The sequence below is a fragment of the Podarcis liolepis genome (assembly GCF_965112155.1).
Source record: "Podarcis liolepis genome assembly, chromosome: 14".
In the NCBI taxonomy this organism is placed as follows: Eukaryota; Metazoa; Chordata; class Lepidosauria; order Squamata; family Lacertidae; genus Podarcis; species Podarcis liolepis.
Genome location: NC_139569.1, coordinates 9,790,432 through 9,809,002, shown reverse-complemented (window position 1 = coordinate 9,809,002; position 18,571 = coordinate 9,790,432). Strand labels below are relative to the sequence as shown.

The following is an 18,571-nucleotide window of genomic DNA, read 5'->3' as shown; positions in this document are numbered from 1 at the left end:
TTGGACTGTTGACCCATCTAACTTGGTATTGTCTACACAGACTGGTAAGGGACGCGGGTGGCGCTGTGGGTTAAACCACAGAGCCTAGGACTTGCCGATCAGAAGGTTGGCGGTTCGAATCCCGGCGACGGGGTGAGCTACCATTGCTCAGTCCCTGCTCCTGCCAACCTAGCAGTTCGAAAGCACATCAAAGTGCAAGTAGATAAATAGGTACCGCTCCGGCGGGAAGGTAAACGGCTTTTCCGTGCGCTGCTCTGGTTCGCCAGAAGCGGCTTAGTCATGCTGGCCACATGACCCTAAAGCTGTATGCCGGCTCCCTCGGCCAATAAAGCAAGATGAGTGCCGCAACCCCAGAGTTGGACCTAATAGTCAGGGGTCCCTTTACCTTTACACAGACTGGCAGCAGCTCTGCAGGGTTTGGGCCTCTCCCAGCCCTACCTGGATCATGTACGATCACCATCAAGAATGAATTAGAATTTTTGTTGTTTTTTCAAAGGCAGCATTTCTGCAGATTCAACACCGTTGATGAATTTTCCAGCACAAAGCAGTAGCTGGAAACCTGGGCTCTGAATGTTTGAGATGCAGCAAGGGAAAGATAAACTTTTTAAGCATTCCTGTGACAGGACTCTGCACAAACTCAGCAGAAGGGATTTGAACTTCAGCCAGGAAGTACCAGACAGATGACCATTTAAAGCTAGGATTTAGGGGGCCTCCAAGCACTGACGTCCAAGCAGAGAGCTGCAAGGAGATCGGGACATGGGAGTTCGGATTGGGATTTATTTTTTTATTTTTGTAAATAAAGAGAAGCGGCAGCTGTGTTGAAAATGTTTTACGACTGGAAGAAGAGGAGACATCAGTCAGATGAATTGTTTGCCGTGGTTGTTTTTCCAAATGCTCTTCCCATTTTCTTTAAGGCTCTCTAACTGCATTTGGTGCCTAAGGGAACACGGTGTCTGTAGTTTTTCAGTCTGGTGACACCTACTGGCCCAGAAATTTTACTGCTGCCTGCAGTATCCTCCAGACAGATTTTAAAGTGTGTGCAACCGATCTTGAGATAAAAGATGCGAGAGTAAACAACTCAGAAATAAATTGTGGGCAGGGCGAACTCTGGGCTTAAGCTCAACAAATTTGGGGGTTGTCTAAAGAAAGTTCAACAACTTTTGGGGTGTCCTGGTTTTTACTTTCTGAAATAAAGGAACCCGAACATAAACTAATTTTACGTGTAAACATAGTATTATTAGTATTATTCTTAGGTATTTCTTCAGTTATATATCACCCTTTATCCAAAGATTCCAGGGTGGTGTGCAACATTATAAACATAATTTAGGCAGTATAATAATAAAAACACAGTGCACAGCATTTAACAGGCCATAGGGTTGTAACCTGGAATTCTGAGTATGAGAGAGATGCACCCAATTGGCTCTCGCTCATCTTTGGGACTTGGAAGCTTAGGGGTTCATCCTGGGTACGAAATGTAAAACAGACCTTTCCATCAGACTGTGGTAGGGCTAAAACTCTTTTCTGAGCCCCCTTGTTGACTGAGCGGAGTACGAATCTGTATATATGTTCCAGCTTCTTAAAGATGTCTCCTTTACACCCACGCAGCGATGCTGAGAGTCGTCTCATCCGTTCTCCAGCTTGGTAACATCGTCTTCAAGAAAGAGAGGAACACAGACCAAGCTTCAATGCCAGACAACACAGGTATGACAGAGGACTGTGCAGGATTCAGATTTCTGCCCTCGTTGTGAGTCCCGCCCCCCCTGCAAAAATGGACCATGTATAGTTTACAAGCAGCCATGCACACATGGCCAGTACCCAACAGCAGAAACTTGTATATCAATATTCAGCTTTTCATGGAAAACAAAACTCTGCTTTTCTGATGGTACATCTGACATCTCTTACTTGCAACTCAAGTGGGGGAAAGATGCTGTATGAAATAGTGGGTGCACAAATCAGTCAGTTTTGGTTTCTCCACATTTCCCATCCCCCCCCAGTCTTAAATTCCTTTCTCCACATTTATGCAGTGGTTTTGGTGTGGGGGGTTTTGTTTATAAAGAACCCTCCTGAAAATTCGCCAGAATTTGGGTGAGAACTTCCCCTAACAAACACATTTTTGCATGGAGTTTTGACCGACTTACACATTTTCACAAACAGGTTTTCTGAATGTAATGCATCTTGGTATGTTGTTTTCACCAATATGTGCAACTTTTGTATATGTTGGTTGGAGGAACTGCATTGCAAAATTCAGGGCATGGCAGATTTTGAAGGATAGTTGCGTTTTCGTCCCCACATTGGTTGGAAAAGTGCAACTTAGGTAGCTTCTTGTTCAAATGCAACCAAAATTGAATTTATCCATGCAACCCTAGTATAAAATGACATTTCAAATCTCTTCTGAGAGCCAGTGTGGTGGTTAAGAGTGGTGGACTCGTAATCTGGTGAACCGGGTTCGCTTCCCTGCTCCTCCACATGCAGCTGCTGGGTGACCTTGGGCCAATCACACTTCTCTGAAGTCTCTCAGCCCCACTCACCTCACAGAGGGTTTGTTGTGGGGGAGGAAGGGAAAGGAGATTGTTAGCCGCTTTGAGACTCCTTAGGGTAGTGATAAAGTAGGATATCAAATCCAAACTCTTCTTCTTCTTCTGTTCCAGCTGCACAAAAAGTGTGCCACCTTATGGGTATCAATGTGACAGATTTCACCCGGTCAATACTCACCCCAAGAATCAAGGTTGGCCGAGATGTTGTTCAGAAAGCTCAGACCAAGGAACAGGTAATGATGGCCTTCTTTCCCTTGTTTCCTCCGTTCTGGTCCTGGTCTTCAAAAGATCCAACACCCAGACAATGGGAATTTCCCCCAGCCCAGACACCAATGATTGCCATGCAGTAAAAGCTGGCTGTGGTTCCTTCATTGATTTTGGTCTTGCTTCCGTTTAACTTTTTCAACAGGCTGATTTTGCAATAGAGGCCTTAGCCAAAGCAACGTATGAACGCCTTTTCCTTTGGATTCTGAGCCGGGTGAACAAAGCCCTGGACAAGACCAAGAGACAGGGAGCATCCTTCCTGGGAATCCTCGACATTGCTGGGTTTGAGATTTTTGAGGTATGCCCCCTTTATTCAGCCCAAGGTGACCAGAGCAGCTGACCTCAATCAAGGCCAGCTCATTTTCTTGTGTTCCATGGTCAGTGCCGGATTTACATATAAGCTAAACAAGCTATAGCTTAGGGCCCCACTCTCTTGGGGGCCCCAAAAAATTTAAAGAAAAAACCCCCTGGATGTACATTTCCAAAATATAACATAAAAAACAAATAAAATAGAACCTACATACAGCAAGAGTGTTTTATGTTGTGTAGGCTCCTATGATGTAAGTAATGGGCGCCACCTGCTAGCCTGCTCCCTGAAATATCACTGGTTTGCTCATTTCTATATATAGGGTACCTACATTCTGCATGGACTGGTTGCGTGGCCACATGTGCAAATGGCTTTAGATACCTATTAGGTCCACAAATTACCATATAGCATATGTTGTTGTTTAGTTGTTTAGTCGTGTCCGACTCTTCATGACCCCATGGACCAGAGCACGCCAGGCACTCCTGCCTTCCACTGCCTCCCCCAGTTTGGTCAAACTCATGCTGGTAGCTTTGAGAACACTGTCCAGCCATCTTGTCCTCTGTCATCCCCTTCTCCTTGTGCCCTCCATCTTCCCCAGCATCAGGGTCTTTTCCAGGGAGTCTTCCCTTCTCATGAGGTGGCCAAAGTATTGGAGCCTCAGCTTCAGGATCTGTCCTTCCAGTGAGCACTCAGGGCTGATTTCCTTCAGAATGGAGAGGTTTGATCTTCTTGCAGTCCATGGGACTCTCAAGAGTCTCCTCCAGCACCATAATTCAAAAGCATATATAGCATATATTCAATACAAAAAACAGTGACAATTTGTTGTTGACAAAGGACAGCCGGACATATAAAGAGCCCCAATACCTTCAGTTGCTTAGGGCCTCATCAAACCTAAATCAGGCCCTGTCCGTGGTCCAAGGCATTTTGCTGCCTGAGGTGAAGGGCATGGTGCATTGTCCCCAGTTCCCTGTACAGAAGCCAACTGGACTGGAGCTGAATCTTGTTCGATGCTGGTCCAATGGGGCAGCATCCTCTGGCGGAGATGGTGGTGGTGGGCTTCACTCAGAGGTGGCAGGCAGACTGTTCAGCACTTGCCGCTCTGCCCTCCAACACTTCACTGCTGTCCTCCGGCAACCCTGAGGCACGCGCCTCACTCTGCCTAATGATAGGGCTGGTCCTGTCCATACTGTTTATGGGTTTATAAGCTTGTTGGTTTTATAAACTTTATGAACTTGTAGGTTTATAAAGAGACGAGTAAAGGTAAAGGTAAAGGGACTCCTGACCATTAGGTCCAGTTGCGGACGACTCTGGGGTTCCGGCACCCATCTCGCTTTACTGGCCGAGGGAGCCGGCGTACAGCTTCCGGGTCATGTGGCCAGAATGACTAAGCTGCTTCTGGTGAACCAGAGCAGCACATGGAAATGCCGTTTACCTTCCCGCCGGAGCAGTACCTATTTATCTACTTGCACTGGTGTGCTTTCGAACTGCTAGGTGGGCAGGAGCTGGGACTGAGCAACGGGAGCTCACCCCGTCATGGGGATGCGAACCGCTGACCTTCTGATCGGGCAGGTCATAGGCTCAGTGGTTTAACCCACAGCGCTACCCGCGTCCCTTAAAAAAGACGAGTAGTCTTTGTTTATTAAGGTTTAAAAGCTCCAATTGTTTTGGTCTTACCTTGATTTAAGAAGATTAACGCTGTATATGGCTGCTTTCCCCCTGCTTTCTCCCCCTCCCCCAGGTCAATTCTTTTGAGCAGCTGTGCATCAATTACACCAACGAGAAGCTCCAGCAGCTCTTCAACCACACAATGTTCATCCTTGAGCAAGAAGAGTACCAGAGGGAAGGCATCGAGTGGAACTTCATTGATTTTGGACTGGACCTGCAGCCCTGCATTGAGCTGATCGAAAGACCAGTAAGACTGCTTTGTCTAGAACATCTGGTTGAACATTCACCCATTACAACCATCTTCACAGAGCCAGTGTGGTGTAGTGGTTAAGAGCGGTGGACTCATAATCTGGTAAACTGGGTTCAATTCCCCGCTCCTCCACATGCAGCTGCTGGGTGGCCTTGGGCCAGTCACACTTCTCTGAAGTCTCTCAGCCTCACTCACCTCACAGAGTGTCTGTTGTTGGGGAGGAAGGGAAAGGAGGTTGTGAGCCACTTTGAGACTCCTTAGGGTAGCGATAAAGCGGGATATCAAATCCAAACTCTTCAGAATTTCTTACAGTCTGGTCAGGTCTAAATTAAATTAAATTAAATTAAATTAAGCAATTCATTAAATTTAAACTATTGCATCAAGTGTGACTTGCTAAATTTCTCAGTATTAAATTTGACTTCTTATTTTTAACACACAGACACACAAAATGTATATCCCACCTTTCCCTCAAGGTGCCTAAGGTGGGATGCAAGGTTCTTCCCCTCTCCCCATTTTGTCCTCACAACAGCCCTTTGAGGTAGGTTGGGCTAAGGAACAGTGCTGCTCTCCAGGCAATATTCCACCTCTCTAACCACTATACCACACTGACACCTTAGCATTGTATCACAGAGGATTGTCTACCTTGGGTATAATCCATCAATTGATCAATGGAAGCATTTGGCACCCAGAGGCTAATTTTAATCAGTTATGGCAAATTTTCCAGAGCCATCTGTTTGGCAGTGGTGAGAACAGAATGCTGGACTAGACGGGCCTTTCACCTCACCCAGGAGGGCTGCTCTTAATTTCCTACGCTAATTTTTATCTCTGTGGCCATGGTTTAACAGAACCCGAGTTTAAAGAGCAGCGCAGGGCTGTTTGCAAAAGGACTTTCTAACAGCCCTATGCTGCTCTTTGAACCTCTAAAACTGGAGTTTCTAGGCCCAGTGTGGGCCTGTTTGAAAGACGTATTGCAAACAACCCCACGCTGCTCTTTAACCATCCTAAAACCAGCTGGTTTAGGAGGTTCAAAGAGCAGTGCAGGACTGTTTGCAAAGGGGCTTTCAAACAGCCCTGTGTTGCACTTTGAGGTCTCAACAATCGGGGCTACAAAGCGTATCATCACCTGATATCAATGATAAATGGCAACCCTGCCCACCTGTCAAATTTGACCTGCTAGGGCTTGAGGAGACAATGATCTGTCCCGTCCCCCCCCCCCCAAGACTCCCCACTCCTCCTCTAAACAAATGAACACCATTTTCTTTCCAGCTCTTTACCAAATGGACAGTAAATTTCAGCAGTCAGCGCCCAATATGTTGGGAAGGTCTCTCCCGAGAGGTGATCTGATGACGTTCTGTTCTTCTCCATTTCAGAATAACCCCCCTGGTGTCCTGGCCTTGCTGGATGAAGAGTGCTGGTTCCCCAAGGCCACAGACACCTCCTTTGTGGAGAAGCTGGGTAACGAACAAGGCAACCACCCCAAGTTCCAAAAGCAGAAGCAACTCAAGGACAAAACAGAGTTCTCTATCATTCATTACGCAGGAAAGGTAAGGGGCAGGACAGGGGCATCCAAATAGACAATTTCTTTCTTTTTTTAATTTTTTCAAATTTTATTTATTCTTAATAAAGGATACAAAAAAATAAAATAAAATAAACTAACATGTACTGATACAAAAAGTAAAAATACATATACCCCTATACCACAGACACAAACCCTACATACCCCTGTGACTTCCCTCCACCGCTACTCAACTTCCTTTGGTTCAAATTTGAATATTGTCTTTTTTTCCATATAATTTTTATTAATTTCTTTTTAAACACAATATTTCCAACATTACAATAACAAATAACAAAAAAAACACTATTTGCTCTGCCGAGCTCATGACTTCCCTCCATCCCTTCAACCAGTTTTGTGTTTTCAAGTCTCTACAGTGGTACCTCTGGTTACGTACTTAATTCATTCTGGAGGTCTGTTCTTAACCTGAAACTGTTCTTAACCTGAAGCACCACTTTATAACCCTTTCTAATTATTGTTCTCATTTATACTTTACATACTTAATCCATGCATATCAACATATTCCTTTTAGAGCAGTGTTTTTCCATATATTCCTCGAAACATTGCCATTCTAATCTTAATTTTTTATTTGTCTGAAGTCTTAGGGCTGCTGTTAACCTTGCTAATTCTATAAATTCACTTAAATTACATATCCAATCTTTTGTGACAATTTCTTAGTGCACATACTTAGGGTTGCTTTCCTTTAATTGTTTGGGGAGAAAAATAGCCCTACTTGCCATAAGTCTCTGTTTCCCCGGACATTTTGCTAATTCAGCAAAAATCCGCCTGGACTCCATTTTGCTGAGCGTTTCCCGGATGTGTCAGGGAAAACCCGGACATATGGCAGCCCTACACATGCTGCCCCCTCCCTGCCGCAGGCTGAAGCACTCAGGGACAGCGCAAAGGGTTGGCATGGGCAGGCCATTGCTGTGCCACCGCCCCCCCCCCCCCACGATTCCCCTACACCTGCTCTTCCTCTTCACTGTTGCAACTTGCTTGTTCACCTACCTCTTGCTCTGGCCTGGAGGGTAATGAGCAAGCAAATAATGGCAGAGGTGAGAAGGTGGAAGAGTCAGCTCCTGCTGCCTGCTTGCTTAATGACTCTGTCTGGTAGCAGTGATGGGACAGAGAAGCATCAGCAGTTGGCAACAATGGCAGAGAGGAGGTAGACCAGGGGTCTGCAAGGCTTACCGGGTGTGGGCCGGATCACTCCTGCAGAGATCCTCCGTGGGCCGGACCGGCGCAGTGCAATGCCCAGACACTGAAAATTGCACCTGCGCAGAAGCGATTTCTGGCATCTGGGCATGTGCAGAAGTGATTTTCAGCACCGCGGACATGTGCAGATGTGATTTCCAGTGTCTGGGCATGTGCAGAAGCGGTTTCTGGAGCCGCTGAAGAGAGTCCCCGCACCGCGCTGTGCTGGTTTAGCGCAGCGCACGGGACTTGTCGAGTGGGTGGCTTGGTTCGGGGGTGGCTCTGTTGACGTGCAGAGGGCCGGGAGGCCAGCTGATAAGCCCCAGCTGTGCCGTCTCCTTCCATCGGCCCATGCTTGACGTAAATCAGTGACCCGGACTTCAAAAGCCAGGGCACGCTATTAGCAGAGTGTACTGCGCACACAGAATAGGTGTGAGGCTTGTGAAGTCATGCTCTAACTACAGATTTATTAAACATAAATCAGAACAAAGAAACATGTCTCTCTCTCATATCGTCTCAGAGAGAACAGCAAAAGCAAAAGCTATACACAAATGGAAGTTCCCAGCATACTGTGCAGGAATGTAAACAGACATGTGTCACGCAACAATCTCATGCCTGTTCCTTAAGGTGGAATGGAAATGTCAACAGGCTCATCGGCTGGTTAAGTGACCCTCATGGGCCGCTTCTGGCCCATGGGCCTTAGGTTGCTGACCTCTGAGGTAGACTCACAGAGGGAGGGCTGGTAAAAGGTATAGGGACCCCTGACCATTAGGTCCAGTCGTGGCTGACTCTGGGGTTGCGACGCTCATCTTGCTTTATTGGCCCAGGGAGCCGGCGTACAGCTTCTGGATCATGTGGCCAGCATGACTAAGCCACTTCTGGCGAACCAGAGCAGCGCACATAAACGCCGTTTACCTTCCCTACAAAGCGGTACCTATTTATCTACTTGCACTTTGACGTGCTTTTGAACTGCTAGGTGGGCAGGAGCAGGGACTGAGCAACAGGAGCTCACCCCGTCGCGGGGATTTGAACTGCCGACCTTCTGATCGGCAAGTCCTAGTCTCTGTGGTTTAACCCACAGGGCCAATTTTTGCCTTTTACAGGGTGGCATATTACCCAGATCTGCCCCTGCTGGAAGTTGCCAAGTGACAACTTGCAGTGACTCACACATGCTGGCTTTTTGTTTTTCCTGGAAGGTTAACTACAACGCCACCTCCTGGCTGACCAAGAACATGGATCCCTTGAACGACAACGTGACGTCCTTACTGAACCAGTCCTCCGAGAAGTTTGTGGCAGATCTCTGGAAAGATGGTAAGGACATGAAGCATGCAACGCCGTCCATTGAGCATAGGCCCTTCTTCATGCCAAACAGCTCCTCTGCCCCTGAGGCTTCCTCTAAAGGCTGAATGTATAGTCTCGGCTTTGTTTCAGTGGACCGCATCGTGGGGCTGGACCAGATGGCCAAGATGACGGAGAGTTCCCTCCCGAGCGCTTCCAAGACGAAGAAGGGCATGTTCCGGACAGTTGGGCAGCTGTACAAGGAGCAGCTGACAAAGCTCATGACCACCTTGAGGAACACCAGCCCCAACTTCGTCCGCTGCATCATCCCGAATCACGAAAAAAGGGTCAGTACTCTGCTGGCACCGAGAGTGAGCACATCCACTCCTTTTCCAAGTACAATGGTACCTCGGTTTTCGAACGTACCGTGGTACCTTGGTACTTGGACGGCTTGGCTCCCGTACAAATCAGCTCCTGAACGCCACAAACCCAGAAGTGTTCTGGTTTGCGAACGTCTGACATGGCTTCCACTTGAGTGCAGGAAGCTTCTGCAGCCAATCGGAAGCCGTGCCTTGGTTTTCGAGCAGTTTCAGGAGTCGGATGGACTCCTGGAACAGATTAGGTTTGAGAACCAAGGTACCACTGTAATCCATTCCAGAAGACCATTGGAGTTCTGAAAAGTTTGAAAACTGAAAACTCAATAGCCAACAGCTGGGCCTCAGGATCTTGCACTCAGCAGAAGCCACGTGGCATGTCCGACTTCTGAGGTGTGTACAAAAACCAAAGCATTTACTTCCGGGCTTATGGTGTTCAAAAACCGAAATGTTCGTCAACGGAGACATTCGAAAACAGAGGTATCACTGTATTTGTTTATGCTTCAGAAAATCCCCCAGAGCAATATGAGAACAAGAAGCTGAAACCACAACGATAATATTAAACCAAACTGTTTTCAAAATGGAAAAGACAGCAACTAGAAAGCAGCCATGTAATTCGCCAAAATAAAAATAAAACCTGAAGCCTAAGAAGAAGAAGAAGACCCCATGCACCTGGCTGGGTTTCCCCACTTGAGGGGAGGGTACAGATTAGGACCAGTGAGAGGATGTGGCCTTTGGAGTCGGGAAACTTCTCTGGGGAGAGCCCTGGGGAGTAACTCTCCACTTTAGCAGCAGTTTCAGTTGGAAACCAATTGTTGCTATTGGAACAAAGCAATGCTTGCCCATTAGCAAGCAAGTCTTACTCTAGGAAAGGAACAGTCAGGAAATCATGCACTCGATGCCCCATGTGATGCCAGGTGTGGAACAAGTGTGCAGTTTAGGGAGAACAGCTTCGTGGCCAGACATTCCCCACCCCTGCCCTAATGGACTAGTTTCCACTGTGCATGTGAAGCTGAGAATCTTTAATGGAGGAATCCCATCATTTTACCAAACTATGGTTCACATAATTGCTCCTTCAGAACCACTAGTTTTTAGTGTAGAAAAGCCTCTAGACAGAATTCTCTGCTCTGGTTTTGAAGCTTATTCACTTATATATTCCAGAAGTGAAAAAATGGGCATTTTGCAAACCCCTCCTGCCCCCTTTCCTATGCTGGGTGATGGAATTATAAAAGAACGTCTCCCTGTTTTACAGTCCGGGAAGCTAGATGCTCACTTGGTCTTGGAGCAACTGAGGTGCAACGGTGTTTTGGAAGGGATCCGAATCTGCCGCCAGGGCTTCCCTAACAGAATCGTCTTCCAGGAATTCCGCCAGCGGTAAGAGGCTTACAAGGAGCAATAAGGATTCTGTTTTTTGGCGGGGGGAGATATTGTGCAAGAGTTCCCCAAATCAGACCTGGGTCTAGGCATCTCAGTGACTGGGCTGCATGACTTGAACATGAGCAGGAGCAAATTGCTTGGGTTCCTGTAGCATGACAAAGCTACAGGAGTATGGATTGTCTCAAAATGAAACTGTAGGCTCCAATTCACCAAGATCATCTCTTTTGAAAGGAATGGGAATTGTGCAATAGCACTGTTGCTATCAGTTTGTTCCATGGATCGGAGCTCAGGATTGTTATCAAAGGATTTAATTAGGAACAGGCAAATCTGACAGCTTTTGTTTCCCACAATTTCTCCTTTTCCCAATCTTCAGTTCTCCACGTTTTTCCTTTTTTTATTTTATTAAGAATTCATCAGCATTTTAGTGTGCTTTTCTCCCAGTTTACCCATTTTTGTCTAATATACTTTGATTAACTTTTTACCTAATCTGCATTTCTCTTATATCGGCTGGATATATGAATGGAATTGCAAGACCCAAATTAGATAAATTGCAAACTAATGGAAGAAGTAAATTAGCAGGGATTCTCCCCAAAAATGTGCCAAGAAATAAATATCAAATTATGGACATTAATAGGTTCACGGATAAATTGTAATTCAGAAGCGAGAGAGACTATACATTTTATGCCATGCCACATGTTTCATACCCAAGGATTTACATGATTTGGATCACGCCTATATTCAGATGTTGCAGAATTCAGTGCTATTTTCAATGTGCTTTGCCCATAGCTATGAAATTCTTGCTGCAAATGCCATTCCGAAAGGATTTATGGATGGAAAGCAAGCATGTATACTTATGGTGAGCAAAGCCTTTTCACCCTTTGCTATATGTCCCTGGTTGCATGACTCTTGTTTTCTGTTACTTTCCTGCTCCACATTCCAACATGACCAGACTTCCTTTCACCTCTTTGTTTTCTTCCTTCTTTTTCTTGGCATTCCAGGGTTTCCCTTAAGATGTTTCATTTTCTCCACTCCGGACCAACTCTGTGTTTTGGGACGTATCTTTTAAATACACCCCGTATTCCAGAATTCATTTATACAGTGGTGCTCTAATACTGTATAAATAAATACATGCCGTTTAAAAAAACACACACACTGAGTTGCTCTGCAGCTTCCCCCAGATGATCCATTTGTTGAGCATTCGTCCCAATTCGTTTGCACAAAGCTTACGTGGAGGGTTAGCTTATATCTGGTTTTTAATTGAACAGTGCAAGTTGGTGTCTCTTCCCACCCCTATAGATCAAAGCCTTGGAACTTGACCCCAACCTGTACAGGATCGGGCAGAGCAAGATCTTCTTCAGAACCGGCGTCTTGGCTCATTTGGAAGAAGAGAGAGACCTGAAGATCACAGACGTCATCATCACTTTCCAGGCTCAATCCCGAGGCTACTTGGCAAGAAAGTACGGTTATTTCCCAAGGAGCAACCAAAAACCAAACCAAAACAAAAAACTTAGGATGGGTGGGAGGTGCAGGATCACAAGCATCAAGCATGGTCACTCCCACAAGTGGTGTGACTTTGCTGGACCAGGTGCCCTGTGTAATGGGCCCACCGAAAGGACAGAGAGCTTTTGAACAACTCATGCAAGCAAGCCAGTCTGCAAGGGGCAGGGCATTGTCAGAAGGGAGAGTCTGCAAAACTACCAGGCTCCTCCCACTTCAGCTCCTGCTCCAGGGCAGACTGTTTGCACATTGCATTTGCAGACTCCTGGTGGGTGTGTTCCTGTAACCAGAAGCCCCAAGTAAATTCCCCTTTACTGGACATTTTGCTGATCAAAATTGCTCTTCCTTGGGACGCAGGTGGCGCTGTGGGTTAAACCGCAGAGCCTAGGACTTGCCAATCAGAAGGTCAGCGGTTCGAATCCCCATGACGGGGTGAGCTCCCATTGCTCGGTCCCTGCTCCTGCCAACCTAGCAGTTTGAAAGCACGTCAAAGTGCAAGTAGATAAATAGGTACCACTCTGGCAGGAAGGTAAACGGCGTTTCCGTGCGCTGCTCTGGTTCGCCAGAAGCGGCTTAGTCATGCTGGCCACATGACCCGGAAGCTGTACGCCGGCTCCCTCGGCCAATAAAGCGAGATGAGCGCCACAACCCCAGAGTCGGCCCCTTTACCTTTATCTTTATACACAGCTGGGTGGGGTGTTTTACACGGATGGTGAAGGGTTGTATTCAATACTAGTCATCTTCAGAGCAGATCCACTGAAATGAATGGACATTGGGCCATTAATTTGGGGAGTTTCCTTTGAGCAGGACTGCATTGGACACAACACTAAGACTGTCCCATGCCAACATGCTTTTGTGAGGGTATAACAGATATCTGGCATGCACGTGTTGTACCAGTTGCTGAGGCGTGATTTCCCTTAGAAAGTAATGCAAAATGGATTAATTAGTTCCACGCCCTCCCACCAGATGTCAAAGAGAAGAACAACTACCAGACTTTTAGAACACATCTGAAGGCAGCCTTGTTTAGGGAAGCTCTTAATGTTTAACAGACCACTGTATTTTAATATTTTGTTGGAAGCCGCCCAGAGAGGCTGGGGAAACCCAGCCAGATGGGTGGGGTATAAATTTATTATTATTATTATTATTATTATTATTATTATTATTATTATTATTATTTTAACCATTCCCTTGGCTTTGGAACTTTTATCCATTTCACTCAGCGCTGGCTTCCGCACAGTCACAAAATCAAATTGGTTGCAAGAGAACTCCAAATAAACCAAAAGAAAACCAAAAAAGCTAGCCCAAATAAGCCTAAATATCACCTCTGGGATGTGCAGGTGCCCCGCTAGGCCTTGGGATCTTGCACTCAGCGGAAGCTCCTGAGACCAGCGGAAGCCGCATCGTATGTTTGGGTTCTGAAAAATGTTCGAAAACTGAAGCATTTACTTCCGGGTTTGCGATGTTCGAAAACCGGAATGTTTTTCAACGGATACGTTCAAAAACTGAGGTATGACTGTATATTTCTCTCTTTCTGATCAGGGCTTTTGCCAAGAGGCAGCAGCAGTTAACCGCCATGAAGGTCATCCAAAGGAATTGTGCTGCTTACCTGAAGTTGAGGAACTGGCAGTGGTGGAGACTCTTCACCAAAGTAGGTGCCTTCCTTGGCTGCCCCTTCCTAGGGTTGCCCTGGCCAGCTGCTCTAGAAAGCCACTTCCGCCCTTTGGAGGAGGTGGAGTTGCGGGCATCACGGCCCCACCACACACGTGGCAGCTGGAACTCAGCCAACTTGTGATTGGGGGGATTCCTGGCTGCGTCACCTCCTGGCCAGCCAATCTGTTGGCTCTGGGGGTGTGGCTTGCCTTATTTAAACCAGGACGCGGCCGGGGATCTCCCTCTCTCCTTGCCTGCCATCTGTTCCTGTTTTTCCCACCCTCCTGCCCTATAAGGTTTTCGTTCCTTGACCTTGCTATGGACCTTGGCTGGTCGCCATTGAGGGGCCTGGTAGGAATTTTCCCACTTGGCAAATTGGCACCAGCCACTTGGTTTTCGCCTACCTCGTAGCAAATTGCCACAACTTTCTGGGTATTGGCGGTTAGGCATTGGTATTGTTCTTTAGATGGAAGAGGGGAGGAAGTGCCATCACCTTCCCCACATATTGAAGGGTAGTCTGATAAAGGATTCCAGGGGGCGTGGCCCTGTCCAAAACCTATGGAGGTGAGGGCCTAAGGCACGCCCCCTAGCGATGACCCCAGGGGAGTTCCTAGTTGATGTGCACCAGCAGGACTCCGCCTACTAGTGGTTAACCCTTCCTGGACTTAAAGTGGACGGACTGAAGTCGGATATAGTTGGTTAGGACCAGTGCCTAAGCCAATACAGCTAATCACCTGTAACCAATAAAGTTTTGGCCTTATTTAGCCCATTAACCTTAATAATTGTGTCATGTGTAATTATTTCCACGGGGGGGGGGGGGCTCGCCACGCAACAGCCTTCCTCCCAAAGGCTGCTCTCTGAGGACTATATCTCGCAGCCTGCTCCCATTAAAAGGTTCCCTGGGGGAAAGACTAGGAAAGGCGGCCATGTTCTTTTTCGGGGTGTGTGTGTGTGTGGAGGGGTCAGGCAGCGTGTTTCCCGAAGTGACCATAGAAACTCTCTTCTTTCAGGTGAAGCCGCTGCTACAGGTCACCCGCCAAGAGGAAGAGATGCAGGCGAAAGATGAAGAGCTCAAGGCGGTGAAGGAAAGGCAGATCAAAGCCGAGAGCGAGTTGAAAGAACTGGAACAAAAGCACAGCCAGGTGAGCTTGCAGGGTGCCTTGACCTTTCCACCCAAAGCGCCCGGATCCTTCCTTGTCAGGTTAGGTGCTCATATAATCATAGTGTTGGAAAGGACCCTGAGGGTCGTCTAGTCCAACCCCCTGCAATGCAGGAATCTCAGCCAAAGCATCCCTGACAGATGGCCACCCAACCTCTTCTTAGAAACCTCCAAGAAAGGAGAATCCACCACCTCCTGAGGGAGACTGTTCCCCTGTCAAACAGCTCCTACTGTCACAAAGTTCTTCCAGATGTTGAATTGGAATCTCCTTCCTTGTAATGTGAAGCCATTGGTTCTGATCCTACCCTCCAGAGCAGGAGAAAACAAGCTTGCTCCCTCTTCCTTGTGACAGCCCTTTAGATATTTGAAGATGGCTATCCTATCTCCTCTCAAGTCTCCTCTTTTCCAGGCTAAACAAACCTGACTCCCTAGGCTGTCCATAGTAGGCTTGGTTTGCAGACCTTTGATTTTCTTGGCTGCCCTCCTCTGCTCCCATTCCAGCTTATCAATATCCTTCTTAAATTGTGGTGCCCAGAACTGGTGTTTGCTCCCTAGGACAGGCAAATGCAAGCAGAGGTTTGAATCAAGACGATGGATTGAACCTTTCACACCTGCCCTGATTTCAGCCCAATGGTGTGTGATGGTTTCTGAGATCAAGGAGCCATTTTTGGCTTTTCCTGGATAGCCATTTTGAAGCAAGATAGTGCACTGAGGCTTTCAAAATTTAACCAGTTATTTCCAAACTCTGCTGATTTTTTCCTCCCCTTCAAATTCCCGAGCAATGGTGGGTGCATGACTTCTTCTAGTTTGGGATGAAACGAGTTTGCCCTCGGGTAAAGAAACCACTTTGCCCGAATTTTAACATTTGCTGTTGTCCTTTGCCAGCTGTCTGAAGAAAAGAACCAACTTCAGGAGCAGCTCCAGGCCGAGACCGAGCTCTACGCAGAAGCCGAAGAGATGCGCATCCGACTGGCCGCCAAGAAGCAGGAGCTGGAGGAGATTCTCCACGAGATGGAGGCCAGAATCGAGGAGGAGGAAGAACGCGGGCAGCAGCTGCAGGCCGAGAAGAAGAAGATGCAGCAGCAAATGCTGGTACCCGAGCTATACATTTATGATCATCATCATCATCACCATTTATATATTTATTTATATCACACCTTTCCATAGGCGCCGACTCCATGGGGCTTGAGGGGGCCTGAGCCCCCTCAAAAATTCGTTTGGGGGGGCTCTGCCCCCCCAATAATCTCCGGCGCCCCTCCAGCAGAGCGCCACCGCCGCCCCTCCCCCAGCCCAAAATGCACAGGGTCGGGCTGCATGCCTCCTGCCCTCCCTCCCGAGCAAAAGCTCCACCCAATTTCCTTCGGAGCTGATTAATAGGCGCAGCACGCTCTCCCCTATTCGCTCACGAGGAGGCGGCGCCACTTTATTTGCATATTCATGAGCTTATTTATTATTCATGAGCTTTCCCGGCCGCCCCCCCAATATTTTTTATAAGTCCGCGTCCCTGCACCTTTCCCCCTTTCCATGGAGCTCAAGAGTGGTATGCATGGACCTCCCCTCCTCATTTAATCCCCCGCAACAACCCTGTGAGGTAGGTTGGCCCTCAAGGTCATCTGGTGAGCTTCATGGCCAAGTGAAGGGATTTGTCCCATTAATCGGTTGCCGAGACTGAAGGTCCCCATCTCCCCACAGCTGCCTAAGTCCTCTCCTCTCCACGTCCATCCGTGCCCCCACCCAGCAATTGGAGACTGGGCCTGCTCACTGCCAGCCTCCGCCCTTTTCATGACTCTTCTGGTTCTGGGAGACATTTTGCAAGGAGTGAGTTTGTAGAGACCGAATTGAGCAGGGATTTGAACCCTGGTCTCTCGCAGGCCCTAGTCTGGCACTCTAACCATTACACCACCACTGGGTTCTCATGCTGGGAGATCAGAGGGAGACTTAAAAGCATTGCTGCAAGGAAATGGGCTTGGCTGGAGAACGGAGAGGAAGAGCGGGCTGCTGAGGGGCAGGGAAGGGAGAGATGTAGAAACGTAGAATCATAGAACTGTAGTGTTGGAGGAGAACACCAGGGTCACCTAGTCCAACCCCCTCTGACGCAGGAGTCTTTTTGCCCAGCGTGGGGCTGAAACCCACCACCTTGAGATTAAGAGTCTCATGCTCTCTACCCACTGAGTGGGAGGGTGGCCTGGAGACAGTCCCTTCCGCATACGGTGAAGGCACACTTGCAAATTTATTTTCACACCAATGAGGACTAGAAGGTTGCTTTCCCCTCAACACTGTGCCAAGTCCTTGATTGAACAACTACTTGCTGGGCTTGATTCTAATTCTGTTTGTATATTGTGTGTGTGTGTGCTGGATTTTATGGTAGTACTTTCAGGGCTGGATGACTCAATAGGCAGACTAAGCGCTAGTAAAGCAGGGACACACGCAAAAAAATATATAGAAAGATTTTGATATTTCATATAAAAACCCAACCCATGAAAGTAGTCATCTAGCGAATCTAGAAAGAAGCTACTTTTAATTTCAGCCTAATACACACACACACACACACACACACACAGAAGTCCTGTGGATACAGAGTACACATGTTCCACAGGGCTTCTTTTAAAACACTCACTATATATATATATATATATATATATATATATATATATATATATGCAGGTTTTGGTGTCTTCGGGTGTCTTCCCGTGTAAGAGTTGGGGTGTCTGGGCGACGTTTCGACGAGGTCTCACTCGTCATCTTCAGGCTGGTGCTTTCGGCTTCTTGTTACTGGAACAGAGCAGGATCTCAGTATTTGAGTTCCTATAAATACTGTTGAGGGGGTGTGGTGTATAGCCTCCAACGTTCTGGGCAGAGAGGAAGTTCCCAGGTTAGTGTGCCTTTTCTTCTTTTGTTCCTTAATTACTTGAGGGATATCTTGAGTGATTTCTTGAGTGATATTCTGAGTACCACTTAGGTGGGTCATTAGGTGTGGATTAGTTGCTAAAGCTTTCGTGTCTTGACCTCTTGAGCTTGTGAAGAGTTTTTCTGAGAAGATGGCTGTACTGCACTTAGTTGTGCTCTGGCTTGGCTTCGTGTATAGGGGCGAGCTGTGGTTTTGTGCCCTGTGCCAGCCAGATCTGTGTAGGGATTGCAGGGGGGTGCAGCATCCGGAGGTGCCACTATGGTTTGGCTACTGGATGGTGTCTGTAATTTATCTGACACCAGAACCAGAGGCACACAGAACGCCATCACCAATCAACCACACCAGACCCAAACCCAGACCCTCTCCACAGATAAATTACAGACACCATCCAGTAGCCAAACCATAGTGGCACCTCCGGATGCTGCACCCCCCTGCAATCCCTACACAGATCTGGCTGGCACAGGGCACAAAACCACAGCTCGCCCCTATACATGAAGCCAAGCCAGAGCACAACTAAGTGCAGTACAGCCATCTTCTCAGAAAAACTCTTCACAAGCTCAAG

General features: G+C 47.4%; 1 protein-coding gene across 7 annotated transcripts in view; it reads left to right on the top strand.

Moving 5' to 3' along the window:
- The window catches only part of MYH11 (myosin heavy chain 11), a 109,809-nt gene that overhangs the window by 62,574 nt on the left and 28,664 nt on the right, over nt 1-18,571 (top strand). For all 7 annotated transcript variants that reach the window (XM_083474114.1, XM_083474117.1, XM_083474113.1 and 4 more), the window contains 13 exons: nt 1,606-1,701; nt 2,649-2,767; nt 2,944-3,096; nt 4,844-5,017; nt 6,391-6,564; nt 8,963-9,077; nt 9,198-9,391; nt 10,671-10,792; nt 11,582-11,651; nt 12,092-12,252; nt 13,832-13,940; nt 14,953-15,084; nt 15,987-16,193. In XM_083474114.1, the coding sequence (XP_083330240.1) occupies nt 1,606-1,701; nt 2,649-2,767; nt 2,944-3,096; nt 4,844-5,017; nt 6,391-6,564; nt 8,963-9,077; nt 9,198-9,391; nt 10,671-10,792; nt 11,582-11,651; nt 12,092-12,252; nt 13,832-13,940; nt 14,953-15,084; nt 15,987-16,193 (1,826 nt within the window). The remainder of the gene's footprint in view (nt 1-1,605; nt 1,702-2,648; nt 2,768-2,943; nt 3,097-4,843; nt 5,018-6,390; nt 6,565-8,962; nt 9,078-9,197; nt 9,392-10,670; nt 10,793-11,581; nt 11,652-12,091; nt 12,253-13,831; nt 13,941-14,952; nt 15,085-15,986; nt 16,194-18,571) is intronic.